We start from the raw sequence: 27,885 nt of genomic DNA, 5'->3' as shown, positions 1-27,885 counted from the left end.
CTTGCAGGGCGCTCGCCCCGGCCGGCCCGCCTGCGGCCGCATTCCCACAAGCAACAGGACGGGCAGACCGCCTCCCGTGTATCAGCAGCCAGCGCAGCCCCGTCCGCCCCCTCCAGCTTCGCGGGAGGCTGCGCGAGGGCGCACGACGCTCTTAGGGCAGAGGGGCCACGTCGCGTCTGCCCACGCCCCGGGAGATAGCCGAACCCGGAGAGAGACCTTCTTTGGTGAGGGGGGCCCGGGAGCGGCTCTCTCACGACAGTGCCCCCTGCCGCGATTCGCACACGACCGGAGCTGAGCTGATGGGCTGAGCGGGCACAAGCATCAAAGAAGGGGCCCTCCCGCCCTCGGCCTGACTGAGCAGCTGCGCAGTCTTGCCCGACCCCCGTCCGCATCTGGGGCAGACCGGCCCTTGGGCGGCCTTCCGTTTGCAAGGGCCGAGCCGGTTGGGCCGCCCCTGCGCCTTCTGTGGCTCCCAAGCGGGCAGCGGCGGGACGACTAGGCAACACTGGCTGGCAGCTCCTCAAGGTCGAAGTCTCCCCCCACCCCACCCCCGGACACCGGCGAAGGGCAGCCGGTGCCTCGGCGTGGCCTCGTGTCCCGCCTGGGCCTCGTCTCGGATGGCGCCCTGACCTGGACGTGACACCCTCAGGGTGGCTTCCAGATCGGCAGGGCGGGGGGGGGGGGGGGGTGCTTGGGCGGCTTTTCCAAACCAGACGAGCCTCCTGGAGGAATGCGGGGGGGGGGGGCGGAGATGAAGAGCCACCTGCTCCTTCCGGGCACTTTCTACAGGCGCGTGGGAAAATGACAGGAGGGGGTTCTGCCCGCCCCCGCCCCCCCCCATAACTGGACTTGCACTGAGCACTGCTTTTCCTTGGCGGGCGGGGACTCCTGGCTGGCAAGAGGGGTCCTGGGGCGCTTGGGCACGACGGGGCCGGGCAGGCGAGATGGGCCCTGACCACCACCACCTCCAGTAGGCGATCTGGTCCCTCTTGTGGCTTTGGACTTTGGTTCCCATGTGCCCCGACCAGGATGGGTAGGAGTAAGGGCTCAGGGGCGGGGGGATCCGATTCGTGGGCGGCCACATCGCCTCTCCCCGCCCGGTCCATCTGCGCGATTCGCACCTGGAGGGTGGGGCGGGCAGGCGGTGGGCTTGGGAGCTGCTACTCGGCTGCCTGGCGAGGCTTAAGCTGACGAGGGACCCCGGCACCCACCCCTCCTCCTTTGGGGCGACCCTCCCTGTCCCCAGCTTTGGCCTCCCGCTGCTGCGCTGGATTTCTGCGTGCGGGGAGTGGGCCTCAAACACCGAGCCCTGCTTAGCAGCCTCCCTCCCCACCCGCCTCTCAGAGGCAGCTGGGCGGTGAGTTGCAGGACCCGCCTCGCCCGCTCCGGGGCTCCGTTTCCCTCAGGGCCGCGGGTGGTCTCCCTCCCGGCCGCCAGTTCCCGGAGGAGGCGGCGGTGGGGCCGAGCGGGGTGGCTGCGCTTCTCCCGGCTTCCCAGGCTGGCCGCCGCCGCCGCCGCCGCCCCCTTCTCGTCCCGCGGCTGTCCAGGGCGGGGGGGGGGGAGGCTCTGGACCCGGGCATGATAGGGGTGGGGACCCCCTGCTGGCTGGAGGGTCCCGCTCCTCCTCCTGCTGCTCCGCCCCCTCCTCGAAGGGGCGTCCCGGCCTCCGCCGCGCCCCCACCCCGCGCCGCCTGGGCGGCTGGCTCGCCTTCGGGGGCGGGAGCGGCGCCTGGCGCCCTCCTCCCCAGCCCTCCCGCCCGCGCGCCCTGCCGCTCCACTCGCTCAGCGCCGCTTCTCCTCCGCAGGTCCCGCAGCTCCGCCGGAGAGCGACGATGTTCCCCGGACACCTCCAGCGGTGGAGCTTCGCCGTCTTCCTCCTGAGCTGCTGCCTCCCGTCGCACGGCCGGTCCCTAGAAGGAGGGCCGGGGAACGGCCGCCGCCTGTGAGTCGCGCTTTCGCTCCTTCGCCGTCCGGCCGCGGGGAGGGACTGGGGGCGCCCTCCGCCTGGGATGCCCCGCCGCCGCAGGAACGAGGGGCAGCCCCGGACTTTCTTTCTTTCTTTCTTTCTTTCTTTCTTTCTTTCTTTCTTTCTTTCTTTCTTTCTTTCTTTCTTTCTCAACGTGGGGAGTTCCTCCGCAGAAGCCTCGGAGCTTCTGTGCCCTTTCAGAGGAAGGCAGAGAAGAGGGTTTGGGGTAAACTGAGTCACGGAACTGGTAGCAGATGGTCCCTTCCAAAAACGCGCTGCGAACTTCTTGATCTTCTATTCGCCTTTTCTCTCTGTTCCCCCAATAAGAGATGCTTAACTTTTTAATTATGAAGGCCGTTAGCCATACCAGAATCTCTGGAGAAACTGCGAACGGAGAAAACACACCAACCCCCCCAACCCGCTTGTTTGCGGCGTGTCAAACGAACAATAGCTGTCCTTAAAGGACATGGGAGGTGTGTCAGAGAGAGAATGGAGGGAGTGTCAAAGCAGCCAGAGCCTCCCGTGTGCATGTTTACATGCGCTCAGAGATTGCATTTTTATTACAGACTCTCTTAGCAGGCACATTATAGACTTCTGGTGCTTAAAGACGGCCATAGGCACATTGGCCCAGATCCCAGAAATGTGGAGAGCGCTCTGGGAGAAAATACACAGCACTTAAGTCATCGCTCTCACCTTCATTTAGGGCTTGTGCCAGAGAGCCTTAAATGCTCGCGTTTGTGTTCAACCGGTGATCGGGAGAGACCAGGGCGGCATGAGCGAGACCATGAGAACAGACCCCCGGCTCCAAGTCGGGATGCTCAGGTGCCCCTCACTCCCACCGTCTAATAGCGATACAAATCGGATGACTGGAGAGCATGATTAACCACCCCGATCAATAACTCCGCCCTGCGGCTTTACCACACTGGTGGGTCCCGCGTTACAGAAGACCAGGATCCTACAAAGTCTCTGCTTGGGCTTAATTCTTCTTAGGTGATCCAGAATCTGGGTATAAAGTTACCGGCTTAGGAGGGAAAGACACAGACAGTCTCCGAAATGCAGAAAAAGTTAATCTTGAGCAGACTGTTCTTTGGAGACTGTGGTGCTCACTGTAACAATGCGGAAACTCCTCACTTGAATTTGCACCAATTCTCTCCCTCTAAATATTCTATGGGATCAGAATGAGGTCCACAGACTTCTGCATGGCCGATGCCACACTCTTCCAAAGCAGTAGTTCTCCCTTGCTTGACCTCCCCCCCCCCGCCCCCACTTCTCATACTGCTTGCAAATTTGCACTCCTTCCCTTTGCCTTCATACTGAAACCCACATGGGGAAGCAATGTTCCTGGACAGACCCAGCAGAAGTCAGACGTTGCCCGAAAGAACAGCTGTTCTGACTGCGGATGCGTAACTCAGCATCGGTCCGCCGGTCTCGGTCCCCAGGCAGTAACTTCCCAGCAAGGTCCCCGCTCTGGAAACAAAGAATAAATTGTAGAGGGAGGCGCAGCCTGAGCGAATGACCATGGAGGTGCAGAGGGCATTTTACAGATCGGTAGAGTTCCTCGGCATTCCTATCCTTGATATCCTTGAACGGGAGAGAGAGAAGGGACGCGGAGCGAAGCAACAGAGCGCGGGTTCTTTCGGGAGGATGAGGACAACGTTTTCCGTTGTAATTACGGGGCTCAAGATGCCGAGAGTGGCCACTGCCTAGTGATGGCTGGTTAACCAGTTCCCCTTTGGGGATTAGCAGTCTCACCCCACGACCGTGGTGATGATGTGGTGTACTTGAGAATGAATTACAGCTCTGTGAATGCGGCGTACAATGTATACAGTAATTTGTGTGAGTACTTTTGGGCAGCAAGAAGCCCTAAGCTCTCAACCCTTCCCTCGAAATTGCTCACCGCATGTTAGCATTGCATTAACTGCATCTGGTTTGGGGTCAGACTCCCTTTCATTACAGGCTGGAAAGGACCTCTAGTGGGTTAGCGAAACAATTCCAGACTCTTCAGTCTTCTGGGCACTATTTTTAGGAACCGTTTCTTCCACCCAGCAATCCACTCTGGGGATTAGGGTTGGATCAGAATTTTCATCCTCTCTCACTCCTTCCAGCTGCAGGAGACAGGGAAAATAAAACAGGAGGTGGATTTTAAAATGCAAAGTATAAAAGGCACTTGCCACAAGTTATCTTTTGCAGGTTGGCTGTCTTTAGTCCGGCATCTGTCCCACAGCAGATCTTGTTGGGCACCTTATTAGAAGCCTGTCTTCTCCTGTCTGAAAGAATGAGGTGCCTTTTCTCCTCTCACCAAAGTGGGAAAGAGATCCAGGGGCAAGGTTGGACGTGGTCTACTTAGTGAGGCTAGCACAGAGTCCCCACCCACCCCTTTGGACTCAGTCTCCCACCAGCTTCCCTTCAGGAATGGTTCTGAGGCCACCATCTTGACTGGAGCCATGGTGCGCTGATGCTACCTCCATCTTCCTGAAGATCCTTGATCCTGATGCAGAATATTCAGCTGCTAAACAGCGCCACCACTAGAATAGCTGGACCCAAGAACTTTCCATCTACCAAATAATCTCTTTCAAAGAACGTGCCTGTATAATATACATTGGCAAAACCTATCTCTTTGAGAATAGCACCAGGTGATGTGACATACATTCATCAAACAAGCCCAGATTTCCATACTAAGTAACAGAGAGATACTTGAATTCAGTTAGGTAGTTTAGTTTAATTTATATCTCACCTGACTCCCAAACAACTCTGGGTGGTTTACAACTAAAATTTGAGATTTTAATATATTCCCCACCGGTATTCTACTAACACAGTCAGATAGTCTATGTTAGTCCATAACTGAGAAACACACACCTGAGATTAGTCTGTTAACAACATTGTTTTCTCCCATTACTGAATTGATTGGTTGATTGGTTGATTGATTGATTGATGCCTCTGAGTCAGCCTTGACTCCTGGCAATTCCATGGGTGGGTCCATGGGGTTTCCTTGGGAAGTGGTTTGCCCTTGCCTCCTTCTTCCTGGGGCTGAGAGGGAGGGACCGGCCCAAGGTCACCCAGGTGGGTTTATGCCTAAAGCAGGACTAGAACTCCCAGTCTCCCAGTGTCTAGTCCAGTGACCTTAACCAGTACACTAAACTGCCTCTCATTATTGCATTTACGATCCCTCTTTAAAAAATTAGATTTATTTGCATGATTAGAGACCTCTATGAGATTAAAGGGCCTCTTGTGACAAAAACAGTTAATCCATTTCAAATTAAGTACATATCCATTATAGAATGACTTGACAGATGAGAAAAGTATGCTCATGGCAGAGAAGATCTCAAGTGGGCCTTAAGTACTATTTGGGGAAGAAAGAGAAAAATAAGAGTTGGGGTATCTGTATGCTCCATATGGTGTGGTGGTGGGGAATTTACAGGTCCATTCTAAGTTCAAAATAGCTGAGAATTCAGAACGTTGAGAAAGGAGGCATTAGCCTGCCAGTGCATTCTGGGAAAGATGAATAGGACTGTAATAGACTCTCTATAGACCATCTGATAAGTACAATGCAGAACAGGCTAAACTCCTACGGCACCAAAATACTCAGCTGGTCAAAATGCTGATCCATTCAAAGGAGAGAGTGGCAATCTTAATGGAATGAGCAGGGCATAGAGAAAGGATAGAGTGGCTGTCGCAGAAATGGAGTGGCTTAAGATACATTTTTAAGGGGTGGCTTTGAAGAGCTGGAATTCAATGAGAGAAAAGCTGTTCTAGATCAAGAGCTGATATAAGTCACTTGTGCATTTTTAAAGCTGCTGGTCTAGTGGATATGTAAGATGAACTGGAATGCATGAAGGGTGATGCTCCCCCAGTATAGCTGTTGCCGTTTTTAAGTTGGAAAACACACCCAACTGTGGTTGAGCTATTGCGCACCTATGAATGTGGTCACAGACATATTCCTGCTAGCTTTTACAAGGCATCTAACAGTATACTTCATTTTCACCCCAAAACATTTAAATGCTACCCCTTTTCACTGGAGGATATCAACCCTCTTTCCAGTCAGGTTGTCGGTCTAGCTCACGCCACAGACTTTAACCATCTTCAGCTAACCAGGACTGTGTCACGTTCCCTAGAGAGACGCCATCCATTTAAGCTGGACTGGCATTTTGCTGGACTGACCACTGACCATTGATCCCGACAGCTACAGGAGGGATTTTTTTTATGCTTGTCCTTCATGTGTTGTCTATAACCTTGTGATAATTTCCATGGATGAATGAGCAGTTAAATATAATATGAAAAACACATATAGTTTCTTGAACTGCTCAAAAGAGGTTATATGTCTCATCTCTGTAATTTGCACAATTCTGAAGGGGAGAATAATAATAATAATAATAATAATAATAATAATAATAATAATAATAATAATAATAATAATACAAAGAGACTGTCTCAGTGAGATTTCAAGTACAGTGCTTCCAGTTTATAGCTCTGTCTCTTGGCCATGAATGCTACATTTGGTCTAGGAAGCTCCTCAGATCAAATACTGAAAGCCAAGTTTTTGTAATCTTTAATACATCTTCAGACCCAAGGCTCCTTGTACATTAATTCACATTGCACCCTAATACTTGTCAAGCTATGCACCCCCAGTTGTTGGTATCAGCTGCTATTATAAGCCATAAGGGGCTTGTGTGGTAATAACACTGCTTTTGTTTCAGTAATCGGGACTGCCTTGGCTTTAAGAATATGTCCAGTTCTCAGTGACTTTTGAGATGATTTCATCCCATCCCTGATACCTTTCACTGAAGCCATGTTAGTCTGTGGTAGCCCAAAACCAGGAGGAGTCTGGCGTCCTTCAACATGTCCAAGATGTTAAGGGGTTATCCATTAGCTGAAAACCGATAGAGCAGAAACATCAGTGTCCTCACATAAATTCACACAGGGAACCCAACTCTATGAATGCCTTAGCGCATTCTGCTCTGGCAGACTGAAAGGACAGGTATCTGTGGCATCCACTGGAATAGCCTACAATCCCACCTTTTATTTTTTCCTGCAACTGACAATGCACCCACCTTACCCTGAGGGCCAAGCACACATATTCCCATCATTAATTATTTCTCAGGATCACCTGCTGGACCACAATATGTATTTTATGGACCACAGTTCCCTACCTTCCTTGTTCTTCCAGTATGGATTGATTTCAGAATGCCTGCTTAAGCCATTGCTTAACTATCCTAAAATTGAGAAAGCTCAAGCAAATCAAACCTGCCATGATGTAAACATCAGGAAGATGTTAAAGAGAAGAAAGGTCCCGAGAAGTCAGGTCTCCCACCAGCCTTGTCATTAATTAGAAACCCTGGTAGCCTTGAGTCCACACGTGGCTGATCTCAGACAGCAAAGCAGGGTTCAGCCTGGTGAGAACTTGGAGGAAGACCACTAAGAAAATCCAGAGTCGTAGGTTATACTGGGAAGTTGGAAAGGAAAGGCAACAGCAAAAGCCTTCTGTATCAAGAAAACTAAGGAGTCACAAGGAGTTGAGCCGAGCTTGAGGGAGTCTTTCCATTTAGTGATCAAGAGCCTGTCTGCCCAAACAGTGTACCCAGGAGTAGTCAATCACAGACCAGCTATGGGAGTGTTTCTCAACCTTGGTGAGTTTAAGATGGGTGGACTTCAACTCCCAGAATTCCCCAGCCAGCTCTGCTGTCTGGGGAATTCTGAGCGTTGAAGTCCACCCATCTTAAACTCACCAAGGTTGAGAAACATTGAGCTATGGAGGAAAAAACCTCCACAGCTAGGTGCATCAAGATGTGCTCAGCTTTGCTTGCTGTTTCCAGGAAAAAGCAAGAAAGGCATATTTTCAAGTCGTAAAAGAAAACTAACGTACCTGAAGTGTCCCTCTAGGTTTTTATGCCATGTGATGACTTTAGCGACTCCTCTATGTACAAATTTGGGGGCCTGGAAAACAACGCTATCACCTTACTTAGCAAAATGCCTTTTGATACCCTTGGCATCCCATGTGCTACAACATGCAGTGACCACTGCGGTCATAGAAGTTGACCATATTTACCCAAACACCTCTGATAGTTTGCATTTATCTGTTTCCTTGACCTTATGCATTTCTATGCATTTCTTTGGTGCATTGGAAAGTGACAAGGCAGATGTCTTCAAAGCTAATGCAAACAGCTCATTTCTGAAAGAGCCTCAAGACTGCTGAAGCATCGGTGTATCTACCGTAGCGGCCTGTCCTGGCGTTACTTTGAAGGCTCAGCAGCGGCTGTTGTGAGGAGTTTCCTCAGAAAGCTTAGGGTGTGGGAGAAGCTACATATTCTGAAAATTGGAGAGCGTTACATACGAAACAGCCAGGTTGCCAGGTGCACCAACGTGATCTTGGGCTCCAGTGGCAGATAATCTCGGTCCAACACTGTCCCCATAAACTTATTTTTTTCCATTAAGCAGGTGAGACCATGATCTGAAGGGTGCCCTTCCCCAATATCACAGCAATTATCCAGGGTTACTTCTGATCCTTCATCAGAAATGGGTCAAGTATCGGATAACTGGCAAACTATTTCGAATTCAGACTTTCTGTGACTGCAGGGAATAGCTAAGAAGGCGTGTGGACTGCAGAGGGAGGTGGAATATGCTGGCCTCTTTTGCTGCGGCGATTGTGCTGCAAAAAGAGAAAACTGGTTTTGCCAAAGTGGCTCAGCCACCTAATTTCCCTGTCCATTAATGTCTGGATTTGCTTTTTTTGAGCAGCAAAAGGACGGTCTCCGAATACCAACTGTTGCACGACAAAGGAAAGTCTTTGCAAGATATCCGAAGACGCAACTTCCTGCAAAACTTAATTGACGGGGTAAACACGGCCGAGATTCGAGCCGTATCGGAGGTCTCGCCGAACCCTAAGCCCGCGGTGCCTGCCAAAAGCTACACTCTCCGCTTCGGCACCGATGACGAAGGCAAGTACCTGACCCAGGAGACCAACAAAACCCAAACGTATAAGGAGCAGCCCCTGAAGACCCCCGGAAAGAAGAAGAAAGGGAAGCCGGGGAAACGCAAGGAGCAGGACAAGAAGAAGCGGCGGATTCGTTCGGCCTGGCTGGGCTCAACAGGGTCCGGCAGCGGAATGGACGTCTTGGGCGCTGCACTCGTCCAGACAAGGTAACACAGCTCCGCCCTCGGGCCCCTTTTCCAGAGGGGTCTGTGCAAAAGGTCAAGGGTCCTGCCATTCCTCTGTGGTAATTTTGCACCCAGGCTAGGCCCTCTCGTGTCCTTAGCTGAGTTGCTTTTAATCTCAGGAGAGAACGCGGCGGTGGGTTTCTCTATGTCATACCTGCTGATGCCATGAGGACTTGCTAGTTTAGTTCCAGCGTTGCTGCTGGAAAATGCTAAGGGCAGAGAAAGATGTTCCAGTCATGCAGGACAACAAAGAGCTTTCAAGGAATGAAGGCCTTGAGCGTGGCAGCTTTCCACCTACCACATCAGACCATTTTCTGAAATCATAATGAAACAAATTATTAGGCATACAGTAATGGACTTGAATACCTGGCTGGTTTTGTCCTCTAGCTAATCTCTGTGGACGTGTCCCTTGTGACAGTTCGAATCACACAGCAGTGCCAGCCTGTACCTTTCAGCTCGGACCCTTCCAGCTGTGTGAAATGCTCATGCGCTGGCCGGGATATCGAGCCTGTCGCTTGGGTACCTGCTGACTCTGTTCACGCATGAGGGATTTGGAATAACCTGCCAAATGCATTAAGCAGGAGAATCTTGCAGAGCTGAACTCATTTAAAGTGTAGCTGGTAATACTGTATTCAAAAGAGGCCACAGACCTTCTAACAGACTGGTCTCAGAGGTATTCAGCCACCATGAGAATATCTCTCAGCAGAGTAGGACCTCCCAGCGCTTCAAAGTGGTATTTAAGACAGGTATTTGAGAAAAAGATGGAATCAAGAACGATTCCATTTCTAACAAGTGGAATGTGGAATTTCTGCTCTCCAGATCTGATGCTGTTTTCATGACTCGGCAGGGGAGCATATTTCTGCACTAATCACACAACGGTTAGGAGAACATTTGCAAGGAGACACATTCTCAGTTTTGCTGCTTGATAGCCAGAGAGTTGCTTTACATCACTCTGCTTTCGTCTATTTAATACCTCAGCATTTTTCTTCAAATTGCTGATTTCGAAAGTAGTTCCATTATTTTCCAGCATTTTTTTAAAAGTCAAGATGTGACCTTAGTACAGAATGTCTTGGGGAAAACCCAGTTTTCAAAGGGATATTTAAGGTTCATGAAGGATATACAGAAATCTGGTGAGTGTCCTTTAAACACAGAGAAGAAAGAGTAGAAAATTCTAGCCTAGGAATGAAGAGTCAGGAAAGCTGAAATAGAAGGTTCGCAGGAGCATGTGTGTTTTTCGGAACCTACTTTGCAAACGCCATCAGATTTGTTGCAGCAGTACAACACATTGAATTGTTGCAACTCATGGCAAGTTCACAAAGTGCGTTCTTTTTCTCCAACTTCCTGGAAAGGCACAGCTGCAGCAGGGCACGTCCCTTGACTCTGGCACATTGCAATGGTACAGGACCATCTCTAGGGTTTTCTGCAGCTCTCCTAACAGTCAAGAAGTGTGTTTCCAAATGAAAGGATTGCACAAAGGGTGATTTATTAATTGGATCATGATCAGAATTCCTTAAGTAGGTAGACATAAAAAAAAGAGGCAGAGTTTCGATCACACTGTTGTGGCCACTATGTTGACAGTTTTGATCACATCCTACAGACACCCCTGTCCTTCAGCATCTTAGGGAACCAGGAAACTATGTAATTGGAATCTCAGATAAGATTCCACTACCAATTGGTGGTCATTATGGATTTTGAAGTCAAAGTGGTTGAATAACTTTTTACAACCCAAGCTACTATACTGCCACATTATTGTGGTACAAATAGGAATCCAATAAATACACCATGGTGTGAATGGGTCCATGATATTCTGTACCAGTAAAATGACAACCTATTGCCTAATTTCACAAAAATTCCACCTTCCCTTCACTAAGCCAGTTGCGCTTCATTCCTCGGAAGTCACATCTTGTGCCGTGCTGCTAATACAATCAAACCCACCAGTAATCTAATTCAATCCTTTAGTGGGGACGAAGGACGATAGAAACAGAAAACGGGTTGGAGCAGAGTTGCAGAGGATGAGAGAAAATAGCATGCCATTGACTGGATGCCAGATCTAAAAAGAAATGCCACTGATTCCATATGTTAACCTAAGAGGTATTTCAGAGCCTCTTTTGCAAGATGTGATTCTTAGGCTAGGGCTTGTTGGTTGGTTTATCAGATTCCTTTACCACCCAACTCGTATTGCGACGGCTCTATAAGCCGCAAACAGTACAAGGAAGACATAGTCTTCAAGGGCTGTTCCCCAAACGGGTAGAGGTGCTAGTGCTAGCTCTGAAATGCCTTCTGCTGGCAAAGAAGCCCTCCTCACACGGGCTGTCGTCATGAGAACCCAGTTCTCATGTGTTATGGGTACCTGATGTCCTTAGCCCAACATAGCTGCAATAGGGTTTTGCCTATTTGTTTACTTGTTTGTTTGTTTTTAATTAATTAATTTATTTTATTTGTCACATTTCTCTGCCGCCCGCCTTGTATTACAACGACTCTTTCGCTTAGTTATTCGTGTAAACTAAGAGTGCTGTATGTCAGCTCATGCCGAGTTAGTAAATTCCAAACCAGAGAGGAGGATCTTGTGATGTTTGTGAAAGTTGCTGCTAAGGCTTTTGAAAGTTTCCAGCAGAAAGGGAATTTCATTAATGTCACAGCTATCTGGAATGCCTCTTTATACGCCCTTGTTACATCGGCCAAGTACATTTACTCGTATCGTATATTTGCCAAAAATGCTAGTACTGTCAGGAGAGTAAACTATAGGTTTAATTTAGGAATCCCCCTGGCTTGGGCCAGATTAAATCCCAGCTCCATTCAAATCACTGAAGAAAAACAAGGCAAAAGCAAGGGGATTACAAATAACCTGAAGATTTATGATCTGCTGTTTCCTCCAACTTCCCATGGATTCCTAGATAAGAGATACCTTTGGAGGGTTGTGTCAAAATCCTGGGTATGCTTGGCACGATAACACAGTCCCTCAAACTACAATTAGATGTGACAGCCTAGGCCCTAGGTTGGTGGTTCATTGTTCTTAGCATAGATACCAAATGTTTATAAAAACATTGATATAATCTTAAGTCCTCTGTATCTCATCCACATCCTTAGAAGATCTTATTCAACCAGTTGCTTTAGTTCTCTCCCACAGTGAGAGTGGGAGTGTCTTCTCCATTCCTCAGTTGGTAAACCATGCATTGACCAACTAGCAATGGGAATAGGGCTACTAGGGTGGTCTGGAAGATGGGATTCCAGATGTGGAACATGCTGTTCTAAAATATACCCAATAAGAGTCACAGAAACTTCGAGCTGGAAGGGACCTTTGACTTCTTCTAGACCAACTGCCTCCTGCCCAGGGCAGGAATTCTCAGATCATCCCAGACAAATGGCTATCCAACCATGGCTTGAAAACCACCAGTGATGGAGCCAGCATGATGCTATGAGGCAGACTGTTCCACTACTTAATAGTTGTCATGGTCATGAAATTCCTCCTGACTGGAACTACCTCTGCAAAGCTTTCAGCTATTGCTTCTTGTCCTGCACTTGGGCACTACGAGAATAAATCTAGACCTTCCCTGTTGCAGCCCTTCAAGCACTGGAAGACTGCTCTATGTCTCTCCATAGTCTTGTCTTCTTTATGCTAAACCAGCCTTTCTCAATCTTCTGACCCTGGAGGAACCCTTGAAATATTTTTCAGGCCTCCGGGACCCCCTGCACATTCAGGCTCTAATATAGGCCAGAAGTAACAAAATTATTACATTCGTTTCATGGGTAGGCCTGTATATAGGCATTAACAGTGTTCTTAAACTGAAAATAAAGAATGAAACTTACCTCTTTAATGTGAAGTTGCCCACATTAGAAGTATTTTTTAAAATAAATCGTGATCTCCCAGGGAACCTCTAGGGACCTCTCATGGAACCCAAGGGTGCCACGGGACCTTGGTTGAGAAGCTCTGTGCTAAACATACCAATTCCTTTAACTATTCTTCACAGGATTCAGCCTCCAAGACTCTTACCAGTCAAATAGATATATTCTCAGTAGCCAGTCCTGGTAAACATAGATTACAAGATGCGACAGACTTTGAACTAGATAACATATGTATGATCAAGCAGAGAAAACAAAGCTCAACAAATATGCAGAGAACTTAGCAGCCTGGTTTACATTAGGCAAACGGATTTTTCACTTTGTAGCTATTTTTGCCCGCTGGTAGATTTAAGAGTATACTTTTAAATTAGCAGGTTTCTTTTTCCAGATGGCCTTGATCAAGATTCTTTGGTCCACATCTAATTTTAGTCTATCTTCAATGGAACATTATTAACTGGTGATCTAAAATGTGACCCATACTTAATTATTGTTTGTGAATGCCCATGTTTGTGCAATGTTCTTAACCAGATCAGTGAAAGATCTTGTGGCTGTATTGCACAACATGTTAAGCTTGGGTCTGTTTTTGTTTGTTAGTTGATTGACTGTGGAGTCCTGGGTGCTCTCTGAGCCTTGTTGTTTTCTTGCAGACGTTTCATCTTCAAGATGTTGCCTAGCCTGGCAATGAAACGTCTGCAAGAAAACAACAAGGCTCAGAGAGCACCCAGGACTCCACAGTTCAACCCTGAGCTACAAATATTCTCTTTGATTGGTAGTTGATTGATTATTGTACAAATGGAGGCCATTTCATTAGTTTACAGTTTAATGTAATGTGCCCAGAAACTGGGTGAATTCAGTAGCCAAGTTTAGCATGTTAATCCAAACATAGTCTATATGTAAATAAAAATTCAGCTACAAAGAATCAGCTTCTTAGATGTCTTCCATCGTACTTCGCATTACTAATTTTGTTGTGCTGACAGCCATGTACCCTAGAGACTGGGTAACATGAAATCCTTGGATTGATCCTACGTTGTCCATCAACTCTTCCAACAGACACAACCTGTTGACAAGACTATCAATGTGCCCAGTTTTTTGTATGGGAAAATAATAATTATTTCTCTCCCCCTTTCCTTTTGCTTTTCTTTGCAGGAGGCGTTGACATCCTCAGCTGAGATTTTTGGAAAACTTATTCCAGTGTTCTGTAATAGTGAACATATGGAAAGTATTTATTATCTGTAAATATTGTAAATGATTCAAAATAAAACCTTGGCCACAGATGGTTCTCCAAAACTGCACATTTGAACATTGTGAATATTGGGGGAAAATTTTGTACTTAGACAATTCCTGTTGTCACATTAACCATAATTTATTGTGTTGTATGATGTATTTATTTCCATGAACTTTTATCTTGGTGCTGCTGACTTTCTATATTTTTTTGTAACATAATGCACTTTAGATATACCTTATGTCTTATGTTGGTAAGACATAAATAAACTACTCCTGGTTTTGGATTGGATTTAATGAGTTGCCAAGGACAATTATACAAAAATGATTTTTCTTCCATGCATATATATAAAAAAAATGGCAGTATTTTCACAGATTGTTAAAAAGGAACACAAAGGCCTCCAATAAAATGTAATCTAATTAAAATAACATCATGACTCAGAAGGAAAAATGCGTCCTCTAGGATTTAATGACAAGGAACAATCATTTTCCCTTTACAACATCTGAAAATAGTCTTTAAACTTAACATGTTTACATTGGTTTCAGTTCCATTTTTCACATTAGCTTTTAGTTAAAAATCATTTACGATGCTTTTGCTCTGGCGCAAAAAAAGCAGGATGCTCTCTGCAGCCTTCCCTGGAAGCATCACCAACCGACCAGAGTTTTCCAAGGCAGGCCATAAGGGGCGGTGGGGGTGGGGGTGGGAGAAGCTGAGACTCCCCAGCCTCCGTCCAGCAACACAATTTGGTCTCAAAACAAAGGAGACAGTTGGAGTTTCATCTAAGCCAGGAACCCATAGCTCTCTTGGAACATGTGAGGTGGGCTTCTTAAAGACCTCCCATTAGAGAGAAATTTTTCCTCCTCATTGTAAGGTTCTTCGCAGATGTTGCTACTTCTCCTACCCAGAGGTAAACTACAACCATATATAAAATCTCTCTTTCCTTACAAATAACAAAAACAGAGGGGTGTAGCCAACTGTGTACCACAGGGAGACATTCTAGTAGTAACAACACAAAACTGGAGTCAACTGTAGACTTCAGAAGTTCGTGTTCATTTGAGGTTGTTTTCAACATGTTGTCAAGGGAAATGAAGGCGGTTTGCAGTATTTGAAGACGGGCATTCTTCCACTTGCACAAACACATCTGTGCCCTGAAGATTGTGCTACCAGGACTGCGGAATAAATGGCCGTTGTCTGGAATGTGTAGATTCATTTTAGAAGATGCAATTACTGCTGTCCCATCTTTGCATTAGGCACAATTTTTCTACATACTAAAGAAGAATACTAATAAAATGGTGAATCCAGAGGGGCTTCTGCAGGGGAGGGCCAAAAATCTCAAGAAGGCAGCCACCACTGCATGATTGCCCAGTCATAGCTGCCATTGTGACTTCTTACCATTCCCTGAGGATGCCCCGGTAATTGCCTTTAGGCTGGGTGAGTTTGAACTGAAGTTTAGGCAAATATCAGGGTTCTACCTGTTGTCTCTGTTAGCAATGTTCACACAACAATGCCCCTATTCTGTAGAGAGCTCACATTTCAAAGGGCTTCCCAGTGAGGACCTTCCAACTTCAAGGACTCATTTACTGGTCGTAAAATGGTGAGCCATTCTGCTCCAATTCCTGGTAGGATTTTCTTAATTGGAACCATGCAGTGGCCCCTTCTGGATCAGAATCCCTTTGGGCGTGGGTTGAGAATTCCCATATGTAAACTGGATTTAACATGAAAAATGTCATTGGTACCAAATGGACCAATGAATCCTTTGTACCCAAACAGGATGGAGAAAGGAAGGAAGGAAGGAAGGAAGGAAGGAAGGAAGGAAGGAAGGAAGGAAGGAGGGAGGGAGGGAGGGAGGGGGGAGGGGGAGGGGGAGGGGGAGGGGGGAGGGAGGGACAGACAAGGGAGGAAATATTAGACTTCCCCTCTCCATGCTGAGGTCCTGATCCATATTGGGTCACCATGTGATTACACCTAAGTAAATCACATCACATATGCCCAATTTGTTTCTGACCTAGCCAACCCTAAGCCTGGATGATGGTCGTATTTGGGGCGGATGTCTAAATCCATGACGATCTCAAGAATAGCACCAACTTGCTCAAGGCAGTAACTTAGCCTTGTATCTGGGATACACTGCACATTCCACAGCTTCAAAATGCTAACCTAATTATTCAACCAGAGGCAAAAGTGACTTCCAGGCCCACTCACACCCGCCCCCTGCCCCCTACCCCGACTTGCAGGTGCGCAGAAGCTTTGCTTAGTTCAACCACCAGCCAAAGTCTTCCAAGCAGACAATGTGTAATGTCAAAACAGGTTTAACACAGCACAATATGGTCAGGAATGAAGAGAATCCCAGAGTCTTTTAAGTGTACCTCATTTATGCTGAGACTTTATTTTGCTTCCGCCTGTTATACTGCTGGACTTAATTATCTTGGACTGATTCTGCTGCTGTAGGAAAAGTGACAAGGCTGTACGTTTAGTGATGCTTCTCTGCATTTCCCTTCCCTCGGTCCCCTCTGAAATATTTACAATTAAAGAGTTGTTACCAACACAAGTGCAATAAGTCTGCAATATTTACTTCTCTTGAGGGTGCCCCATACAATAACTCTTTAGCTTTGCTAGCATAAAACTGCCTTTTTGAAATATTTGGGGGGTTTCTCTCTCCTACGGTTCGTCTGCATTTTGCTAAAGGCTGGAGATAAACCTTTTTCTCTCTCTCCTGTCCCAGGCAGTAGCTAGACTGATTTTAGTTCCTATGCAGGATGATAAAGCAGTCTTATGCCAACTTTTCAAAGGCATGGGTTAGATTTTCATCCGAGATAATTCTCTGAACCTTCAGTACAGCCAAACACCCATTTTGAGAGAGTGAAAAAATACTTCTGATTTGAGGGCAACAGGAACCCCAGTGGCAGAAGCATTTAACACCACAACCTGGTAGACAGGGGGATGTAGGCTCTTTAATTTGCGGAAAGAAACACTTTTTCCTGCCAGGAAAGGGAGAAACGTAGCCAAAGGGACACTTGCTTTCCCCATCTGAAGAGCTTCACTCTTAGAAGATGAAGTGAGAGCCCTCGGTCCCACGCTCTACTCAGAAACAGCTCGTCAGCGCAGACCTCGTGGTCAGAAGGGAGCTAGTCCTGAGCCGTCACTCACACAACTCGGAAATAGACAGGTAATTCTGTGTCTGAAGATGGGAGTCTTCCTTCTTGCTCAGTACTGGGTATGGTTTCTTGCTGGGAGGAATGGCAGCCAGAACAAGAAGCCATCCAGGGATGCAACAGGCATTTCCTCCTTTGGCCTTTCAGAAGCCCGTGTTTCTCTTTTGACATTTCTGATGCAAGTAGAATTGTCAGTTAGAATTCATGATTGAAGCACCATATAAGCCCAGTAAATAAATAATAATGTCTCCAAGCAATTCTTGGAAAAGGATTACTTGCAAGTAGGTAGAAACATATAATCCCCTGCCACGGCAAGTATCAAAAGTTAAAAGTTGAGGCTGGATAAATCATCCTCTTTCTTTCTTTCTTTCTTTCTTGCTTGCTTGCTTGCTTGCTTGCTTGCTTGCTTGCTTGCTTTCCACTTCATTAGATTGGTCATTGTCCAAACAGGATACTTGACTCACTTGAGATATTTGGGAAGCTTTAAACATTTCCTTTCACTTAGAATTGAATTTTTCTTTTCATACAAAAGGAAAGTGGCAGATGTTTAAACATGATGGGTGTTGCCTTAAAAAAACAATGGCTGAACAAGATTAAATTATTGAAAACCCACTGAGCGTACTCGCTTGGGTCCAAGTTTATTTCAAACGTTGCTTTTCTATGAAATTTCTTCCCGTTCACACCCACCATCTGTTCAGGGAGCTACAGAAGTCTTGCAGAAGGGAAGATCTGAACAGTGTTCCAAAACTCCATCCCTGCTTTGATATTCTAGGGAAAAGGAAAGGGCTGTGCATCTCTTTCAGCACTAAAGTGAACTGAGGACAGCACTTCACGAACAACTGTTTTCAAAGTCCACGTGCATCGCGGAAACCCATTTTTAATTGGTTAAAATTTGTCTCCCACAAGCACCAGTAGGAAAAGTTGTAACTTCTTTGCTCAGTTTATTATTTGGAAATATATATTAAAGTTGTGGATTCCCCCTAAACTGACCGGTTCTTACTGATTCAATACGATTTACTTCAAAGGTGACTGAGCTGGTTTGCTGAGATCTTCTCAATTTGTTAGCGCACACAGAGAAAAGCAGTTTCCTGAACGTTTGCTATTTGTAATCTGCTTTAACTGACTGTAAAATTTGCAGTGCTGAGAGCTAGGCAGCCTGAGGCACAAGGAAAAAGAAATGCAATTTCGATCACGAGAAAGGGACTGAAAATGAAACAGCCGGACTGCAATGGCACTGTATAAATCCCATCTAAAAATTCTGACTTGGAGAAAGACACCAAGGTTAGAGCACTCCTTTTTAGTTTAGAAAAACATTAAGGAGTAGAGATGAACTTAAACATACTTATTGGTCACCTCTTGGCCTTGGTACCCCCTACGAGACATTTAAATTCGAATATATAAAAGAATATCAAAATAACACCATAGGTAATTAAAACAGAAGGAAAATAGTTTAAAAACAGAGAAGGAAGTTAAACAATTGGAGCTCACTAAAGCATCAGAATGTTCTGAAGAGGCTCCTTAAAATCAAGAAGAAAAGAAGGCCTTTCCAAGGAAGGAATTTCAGAATTACGTTGGTGTCACCGAAAAAGGCTTCTTCTGGTTCCCTCAAACCTAATCTTTGTTGGTTTGGGGACAGTCAAGAAAAGGTTCTCCAAAACCAAGGGTTAAGAATGGGAGAGTTCCATAGGAAGAGATCGTACTTTAATTTTTACTGTGTTTTTCCAAACCAGTAAACAAGAGCAATACTGTAATTAGAGTCTGCAAAAGTTTGAAATATCTTGTTATTTAAACATAAAACTCAGTGTCTGCAGAGCCATCCATGGTGGGTTGTGTGTGTGTGTCAAAAAAAGTCTAGATGATGACTGCAGCCGCGCAATTGAACACCTGACCTTTTTTTACATCTGTTGCATGCTTGACACATGTAAAAAAGGTGTGGCCACCATCTTGACTTTGTGACTCCCCCCTCCCTCCATGGATGTCCCTGGATGCTGATGAAAGGTGCTGGTACAAGTTCTCATGATATGGTGGGTTTATTTAAATGTGTGGCTGCTTTCTGCACAATCCTTCCAGCCCCAAAGGCTCACAGTTAATAAGGAGGAAAGAAGGTCCCACCACTAAGAAAGAATTGAACAGAAGCTTGGCACAAGCAGCTGGTGGACATTTCACCGTTCTTAGTAGGGAGAGCTTTCTTAGCAAAGCCCAGGATGATGCGCAGATACTGCCCAAGGCTTTGGAAGGAAGAAAGTAATTAATCCACAAGGCATGCGGTTTCTCTCTGTAAAAACTCCATGGATAGTTGATCATTTTAAAACTCAGAAACTGGGAAAGTATCAGAGCAGCGACATTGATTTACTTTGCCATGTCTGCACACAACAACATTGACCTGGGTAAGAAAACTCTAGAACTGATGGGATCTTTTCTCAGAAGCTTCTACTCTGAAGGGTCAGGATTTGAACCTCCCAAGGGATTCCAAGAAAGCCTGCCTCTTTGCCCCCAACCTCTTCAGCTCTTGTACTACCATCCACTCTAAAAAGCAGGGGAGCATTCCCACATTTCACCGCTGTGCTTCCATTGCCCACTTTCCGTGATTTCTTCTCCACTGTAAATTGGGCACCTTTCTTGGCCCTCCCCATTGAGGTAGCCCATCTCTCAGTTTTCTTCTCCTACTTGCCTTGAAAGCAGCCAATCTCTCCTGGTGGTCCTGGTGGAATTTCCCTGAGTGAACTGACTCAATCCAGGGTGTGGAGGACCTGACCAACTTTATCTGGTGTAGAAGTAAAACCGGCTGAATAGGTTCAGAAGAAAAGAACTGCCCCTCCACATTTCTCTAGAAGTATAACCCAAGTGCTGGAGGCCTACCCTTTACACAGAAGATACACAGCAAAAAGCAGAGGAAAGCTTCCTTCATTCTACCAGAGTCGAAGGCAACATGTACTGTATGTGGACCAGCTAATTAGCTGTGCTAGTACAACGTATAATGATACTGAGACCACTTCTGTAATTTCATGAAATGCATCTTCAGGGGAAGAAGCTCGGGACAGACAGCTCTGCTTCATTGGGTCTGTCAGGCATAGGCCAGTGTAGTATTTTCTATCACCCAGTCCTGTTGTCCCAGTAAGTCTACCCATAAAGTCCTCATTTATCTTGTCTGAGGCTTGACCGAGGTTTTGTTCCAGGGAAGGTGTGCAGTGCCCATCACCCAGCCCATAGGATGTTCTGAAATCACAACGCTGTCATTTCCTGACCACTCTAAACACCCACACGTGTTTGTTTTCTGCCAAGGAAGTATTTCCTGGCCAATGCTTAATTCAGTTCAAAATCCCAATTCTCCTTTTTCAGATCTCAGTCGTGGAAGAAAGGTGACCCGTTGCCTGTTTTTCAAGCTACTTTTGAACACGGGCTTAGCACTCTTCCGAAAGAGTGCTAAACCCACAGGACAAAGTAGCCAGAACAATGATTGACCAACGCAGGGGAGGGGAGGGGAGGGGAGGGGAAGGGAAGGGAAGGGAAGGGAAGGGAAGGGGGTTCTCTCTGAAGCAGCAGAGAGAGATGGAACTCAAGTGAAGTGCAAATAATTCATTTTAAGATGGCACCCACTTTTATGCTCCCCCCCCCTTTTTTTTTTTGCACAGGGAATTCTTTCTTTGTAGCCTACACATTCCAGCAGTTTGTAATGTGGCAGTTTTCCATCCTTCTCAGCCTGGAAAAGGTGACTGAGACAAAGAACTGTCTTTGATGGAAGCTATGCAGTGAACTTCCCACACAATGTGTTGGAAAGTATGCCCTCCCCTCTGAGCCTCTTTTGATCTATTTCCTGGACTCTTTCTTCCCACAGTTCAACTAATCTTTTCCTCTTCCTAATTGTCTGTGGAAAATATCCATTCATGAATGTTCTCCAGGGCCAGCCCTCCAAACAAACAGACACCCGCCCAAGTTATCTGGGAACATTTGACACAAGTCATCAGTTTAAAGATGCCTCTCCTGCAATGGACAGGTGCCCATCAGAGCCCAGGGTGTGCCCACATTTCAAGCTGTAGCTTTCACCACAGGGGTGGGTAGCTAAGTCCTGTGCTATCAGTCCTGGCAGAACCGGAAGGTTATTTTATTAGCACTGACCCTTGAGAAGATCATGAGATCACCATTTGATCTGTCATTGTCTTCCAGTTGGTCTGCAAGACTTAATAAAACAATGGAGACTCCGGTCCACAGGCATTTCTCTCCCTCTCTCCAAATATAGCTTTGCTGAATCATGGCCACAGGGGATAACTTTTAATTCAGGAGTCTTTAAATAAAATCCTTTCAGTTCAAGGCAATAACAAAGCAAATCCGGTCAGTTCATAAATAATGTTTGCTGAATAACCTCTCTTATTGTCTGCAATCAGTAGCAAGACCTAAGGAGATGGACAAAGTAAAATCATCATCATCATCATCATCATCATCATCATCATCACCATGCTTCAGGCTGACAACATCAAGCACACTGAAGTCAAGAAGAAGGTTAGTAGTGAATACATCAGAAGAGTGAAGAAGATCTTAACATTCGAGCTCAGTGGAGGAAATATCATTAAGTTGATTAACACCTGGGGAAGTCCAGTCATTAGGTATACAGCTGGAATAGTGGCCTGGACTCAAGCTGAACCAGAATACCTGGATAGGAAGACCAGAAAAATAATGACAATGAATCATGCCCTTCATCCACACAGCAACTTTGACAGACTCTTCTTACCAAGGAGCATAGAAGGGCATGGAATGTCGCAAGTACGCCAGACAGTTGAAAAAGAAAAAATGGCATTAGAAGAATCTCTGAAGGACAGTGAAGAAGAAGATGCACTGAAGCAAGTACACCATGAAGGCCTACTGAATACCGAAGAGACCAAACTGGCCTACAAGAAAGACCAAATGAAGATTAGAAAAGAGACATGACAAGGCAAAGTATTACATGGCCAGTACACAGAAAACCTAGCAGGCAAAGCAGATAACAAGACCCGGCAAGGGCTAAGAGCAGGAAAGTTGAAGAAAGAGGCAGAGGGGTTAATTAAAATTAATTACGCAAACAGTAAGTTGAAAACAGTAGACAAATTGCATATTATTTTTAAAAGATGGCAAGAGAGAAGAAACCAACAAACAGAAGTTGTTCATGCAATATTAATCCAGGTAAGATCTATGTGAAAACAGATGAGTTTCTTTACAGAATCCATGCTATTCTCAATTTTATCTTGAGTAACTTTTGTAGGAAGTTCCATGATGGATTAATTACTGACAGAAACTGACTGTGCGGTTAACAGGGCAAATTACTTATGACAAAGCAACACAATTTACTTCTCTGAGAACTTCCAACTCATTTACTCATTGAGTTCTTAATTCCTACAGGTTTGTCACCAGAAGGTAAGTACAATACGGCGTCTTGAAAGCTGCTAGTTAACTGATTCTTGCTAGCTATAGTTGGGTACCACCACGCAACAGGTGAGGCTAATCGTTTAGGAACTTCCTGTTGCTTCCTTCTATATGGAGACATGGTCCTTCAACATTCAGGATCTATGGAGTCCTTGGTGTTCTCTAAGCCTTGTTTTCTTGCAGACCTTTCTGAAAGAGAAAACAGCGAGGCTCAACCTTGTTCAACCCTGAGCTACAAATATTCTCTTCGATTCAGGATCTAACTAGGAGAAACATGAGGGTTTCTTGACTGTATAGCTAATCTCCTAGAATCATATGGGTCACTTCATCCAATACCATTCTCAGTCATGCACAGTGGTTGTGTAGCCTTCTGTTTACCTCTGCCCATGGGTAGCAAGGCATTCACAGAATCACCCGCCATGGTTTCTAACCCAGCTGATTTTTATCCTTATTTTTTGTTTTAAAAAACTCTCTTAATTAAATTAATGACAAGATGTTGTTGTTTATTCGTTTAGTCGCTTCCGACTCTTCGTGACTTCATGGACCAGCCCACGCCAGAGCTTCCTGTCGGTTGTCAACACCCCCAGCTCCCCCAGGGACGAGTCCGTCACCTCTAGAATATAATGACAAGATAGAACACCGCAAATAAAAACAAATCTTCTAGCATCTTCTTTACATGCAAGAATCCTTCTAAGGTGCATATGGGCACTTTTATGGGGGGAAATGTTGGGTTACTTGGAACCTGCCCACTTGCCAGAAAAGACGAAGATATATTCGCATACAGGAGTAGGGAAGCCACAAAGATGCCAAGGAGCAATTTCTCCAGAAAAGAGGCATTCTGTGGCTGGTCACATCCACACTAGCAACTATTTTGTCAACAGGCAAGATGCTTATGGGAGCTACTTTGTGACAGCACATATGACATGCTCTCCAAATGTACCATATTCCCTGGCCTTAAAAGTTGTGTCAGGAAGCTCTTCCCTATTAGGAAACGCTTGCAGAAAGGGATGGGCCAGTACATGAAATCCTCTTCCTTCCCAGATCTGTAACAGATATCATTAAATATGGAATGAGAGACCTGGAGGTCCCAGAAGGTGGTGCTGCAAATCTGTTGTTCTTTCCATGGAAGCTGTCCTGAAGAATGTTATAGGGACACACACATACTGGACCTACATTCCTGTATATTTTGGTGCCTTGTATTTTGCTTAGATTTTACTGAAAACCTTGGCTCAGAGTTCCTACATTATTTCCATTTTTCTTTGGGAGAATGTGGGGACCCGCCAGGAACAAAAGACATCCACTGCTATTGTTCAAGTATCTTTGCACTTATTGAATTAGCGAGAGATGTATTCTCTTCTTTGTTAATTAAATTGAAATGGTTCCCACAGAGATAGAAAAAAACGCAGTGTGTATTTAATTACAAGCCATCAACTTGCCAATAAAGCCATATGGGGAAACTGAATTGGCGGGTCTAGGGCCCTGATGGAAAAATAACCCAGTCACAAAGCCCATCCACTCTGCAAATGAGTGAGAAAGATCCACTTAGATAAATCTATTTATGTACAGGTATATGCAACATTTCTTGTTGTTTATTCGTTTAATCGCTTCCGACTCTTTGTGACTTCATGGACCAGCCCACGCCAGAGCTTCCTGTCGGTCGTCAAAACCCCCAGCTCCCCCAGGGACGAGTCCGTCACCTCTAGAACATCCATCCATCTTGCCCTTGATCAGCCCCTCTTCCTTTTGCCCTCCACTATCCCTAGTATCAGCATCTTCTCCAGGATGTCCTGTCTTCTCATTATGTGGCCAAAGTATTTCAGTTTTGCCTTTAATATCATTCCCTCAAGTGAGCAGTCTGGCTTTATTTCCTGGAGGATGGACTGGCTTGATCTTCTTGCAGTCCAAGGCACTCTCAGAATTTTCCTCCAACACCACAGTTCCAAAGCATCTATCTTCCTTCTCTCAGCCTTCCTTATGGTCCAGCTCTCACAGCCATATGTTACTGCAGGGAACGCCATTGCTTTAACTATGTGGACCTTTGTTGTCAGTGTGATGTCTCTGCAACATTTCTAGCCTTCTTTTAAGAACAAAACCCTTCTGAGGTGGCTTAACCAACGTTAAAACCAAAAGTTAGAGCATCCCTCCAAACTCCAATTGAATCATCTAACCTCTCCAGAGAAATTGGAATTCTGAGACTCAACAAACCCCAGCTGGCCAGGCATCCCAGAGCTATGGGGGCACTATCAAAAGGACCTTCTTCCTCTTAACAGGAGAAGTGAAAGGGCCTCCATTCCTCATTTTCAGTTGTGGGCAGGATGATACAGGGGGAAATGGTCATTCAAGTCTTTTGGCCCAAACTATTTAAGGCTTTCAGGTAGAAACTATTTGTGTCCTGGCATCCAACTATCTTGCAGTCATTGTCATTTGGACTCCTGTATCCTGCACCAGATGAGGCTTCCAGAACACCTTCACACACAACCCCGTGTAGGTTTTTCAGTCCCCTGGCTGGACCTGAATTTGCCTGCTCTGGACAAAACAAACATGCAAGTTGTATCTGGTTCTTCCATGACCTTGATTATTTCTTTGCTGCCAGGAAATGCCCAGAGGCTTTCCAATTATTCTAAGCCACATCCTGTGTGAGTCCTCCTACATTCGTCTTCCGGCCATCATCCCAAGTATTTCACCTCCACAAATCCACCTCTGGAATAGGAGCGTCATCCTGTATTAAGTTGGAAGGAGAGGGTGCCTCAAAGTAATAGTTTGGCTCAGTTCTGTGCTCCAAAAGCAATTGTTGAAAAAGGCAGGAAGCTCTAAAGGAGAAGACCTTCATAAACCCCATCCCTTCAAGAGCAGAGATAATACTGTAAGCTAGTTCTACAGGACCATCTCACCCACCCGCTCATGCAGAGAGGGCATGCTGCGGACCCCGTCTGAAAGAGAATTCCCTCTGGCGGGGTCCAGGAGGCGGGCCTTCTCTGCAGCAGCTCCCACCCTCTGGAACACCCTTCCCCCAGAAGTGAGGTTAACTCCCTCCCTCCTGGACTTCAGAAAACAGCTGAAGACCTGGTTTTGCCACCTTGCCAGGAGTGGGGAGGGGAAGAGCCATTCTTGGGGCTGGTTGGTTCCCTAGTTCTGCCAGGACTGGTTTTATTCCCTCATGGTTTGAATTAGATCCGCCGTGGCTTGGACTTTATTGCATTTTATACTGATTATTTGTAGTATTTATGATTTTATCGAAATTTTAAATAGTTTTTATTGTGAACTGCCCAGGGTCCCCCATGTGGGGGAGATGGGCAGTGATAAAAATCTGATAAGTAAGTAAGTAAGTAAATAAATAAATAATTCTGCCTACTCCAGCACTTATCTGCCCATGATAAAAGACACACTGAAGGCCCCTCTTCTACCACCTCATCCGCTGAGAGCATTGCCCTGGCACCCACATTCGTGTCGGCCTAGATGGCCTTGGGATGGGAGCTTCCAAATCTCAGCAGGAGTTATGGAGTTTGAAACAAAAAGTGCAGTGAACGACATGAAGGATGTAGCCATCAAGAGTGGTGACTTCTCAGGTTGCAGAGCTCATACAGATTCAAATGGAAAAGATAAATTATACAAAGGCAAAAAAGGGGTTTCTCTAGAATAACTGGAAGCCCTTCACCTTGTCCATGTCATGTCCACTCCACAGCCTGAAATGGTTTAGACTGGTGTTTCTCAACCTTGGCCACTTTAAGATGTGTGGACGTCAACTCCCAGAATTTCCCAGCCAGCAAAATGCTGGCTGGGGAGTTCTGCAAGTTGATATCCACACCTCTTAAGCTTGTCAAGGTTGAGAAACACTGGCTTAGTCAACTGGACTCACAAGCTGAGAGCTTCTGATGCTAAGTAGGAAGCAAGAGGATCACTACCATCCACCCACTGCCATTTTCTTTAAAATGGGAAGCGTAGCAAGGGCTGCCCTACCCCACCCCAACCCTAGAGCTGGATGAGGTCACGGAGCCTAAAGCTCTTGCTCAGTACAAGAATCCACATTCAAGCATCCCCAGAGAGACTTCTATGAAGGGGAGATCAACACCCTCTAGATCCATTGCGAAACTACTACCAAGGTTTTTTTCTCTATATATGCATTCCAAATCAGCTTGTAATTAAGATTATTAACCCTGTCCTGCCCTTTGGGATGATAAACAGCAGGAGTTGATCTTATTCTGTGTGAAACCCCTTCACCCAGTCTTCAAATATGCAGTCCTAAATATCCACTCTCTCCTGAATAGCTAAAATGCACCTTCCCTCAGTGTTTCCTTTAGAGCTTGTTCCCAGTCTCCTGAAGAGCCTTGTTGGGCTCATCTGAATGTATCCCAGGTTTGTGTAAAAAGAGACTCATTCCAAGAAAAAGATAGCTTGCAGTTTTATGGAGGAGGGCCACCATTGCACGTTCTCCTATCCAGGGGCATCTAATAGCCACAAATAAATATTTTATCTTGCAGTCAATCGATTTCAGATGCCAGCCCACTTAGCATCTTCATCGATGAGGGCCCTGCCTTAAGAAGAAAGATAAAAAGATGCCCCACCCCCCACCAGATCTGTACATCGTTTTTCCCTTGCAGGGACTTCTTCCCTTCAGTCACAAACCATTTTAGCAACCCCCCCCCCTTTTCTTTTAACCAACAAGGTGCATGTGTGTGGAGGTTTGGAGACACGTGCACTTACATGTAGGTATTGTCGAAAAAGAGCCACATTAGACTAGCCCAAAATCAGGAGTCCGGCTGCTGCTTTTCCAACTAGCCAAATTTTATTAAAAAGCAGAAGCTTTCATGAGACCTATGCATCATTCTACAGTAACCCCTCTATGCATCTGTTGTAAAAAGGTGACCTTGAAAAATCAATGCCACATCCTTCTGGCATCCTTCCTGGCTTGACCGTGTTACATACTCAAATCCCCCTTGTCGCTGAGCAAGAAAACCACATTAAGGCCTCCTTGAATGAGAAAGGAAAGAGTTAACATTCTCTCCAAAGTAAAGCCAGTTAACCTTCGTGAGGGCGCTGGACTCCTATGAGAATCCAAGATTGCTTTGGCTCCGTCAGTGAAACTGATGCCATCAGTTCCTGTGTGAAGGATACTTTCTAGGCATTCGTGTTAAATCCATCAGCGCAGCTGGTCTCTTTATTTC

At 45.9% G+C, this 27,885-nt stretch overlaps 2 protein-coding genes across 3 annotated transcripts in view; both read left to right on the top strand.

Moving 5' to 3' along the window:
* DUSP16 (dual specificity phosphatase 16) overlaps positions 1-27,885 on the top strand; it is a 618,435-nt gene that overhangs the window by 57,876 nt on the left and 532,674 nt on the right. The gene's annotated exons all lie outside the window — the stretch shown is intronic.
* Positions 1,797-14,483, top strand: PTHLH (parathyroid hormone like hormone). Of its 2 annotated transcripts, XM_063309225.1 has the most exons (3): positions 1,797-1,942; positions 8,699-9,100; positions 14,105-14,483. In XM_063309225.1, exons 1-3 carry the CDS (start codon positions 1,833-1,835, stop codon positions 14,112-14,114), a joined length of 522 nt encoding a protein of 173 aa, XP_063165295.1. In that variant the 5' UTR covers positions 1,797-1,832; the 3' UTR covers positions 14,115-14,483. The 2 variants fall into 2 exon arrangements, with proteins under 2 accessions (XP_063165295.1, XP_063165297.1); XM_063309227.1 differs by lacking the exon at positions 14,105-14,483 and having other exon boundaries at positions 8,699-9,104.

The sequence above is a fragment of the Candoia aspera genome, chromosome 7 (assembly GCF_035149785.1).
Source record: "Candoia aspera isolate rCanAsp1 chromosome 7, rCanAsp1.hap2, whole genome shotgun sequence".
In the NCBI taxonomy this organism is placed as follows: Eukaryota; Metazoa; Chordata; class Lepidosauria; order Squamata; family Boidae; genus Candoia; species Candoia aspera.
This window is presented reverse-complemented; position numbering and strand designations above follow the sequence as displayed.

Bases quoted from the DNA above. Each gene is read 5' to 3' on its own strand.
- PTHLH (XM_063309225.1), top strand. From the start codon at position 1,833: ATGTTCCCCGGACACCTCCAGCGGTGGAGCTTCGCCGTCTTCCTCCTG. The intron at 1,943-8,698 runs GTGAGTCGCGCT...TTTTTTGAGCAG, and splicing joins CCGGGGAACGGCCGCCGCCT to CAAAAGGACGGTCTCCGAAT.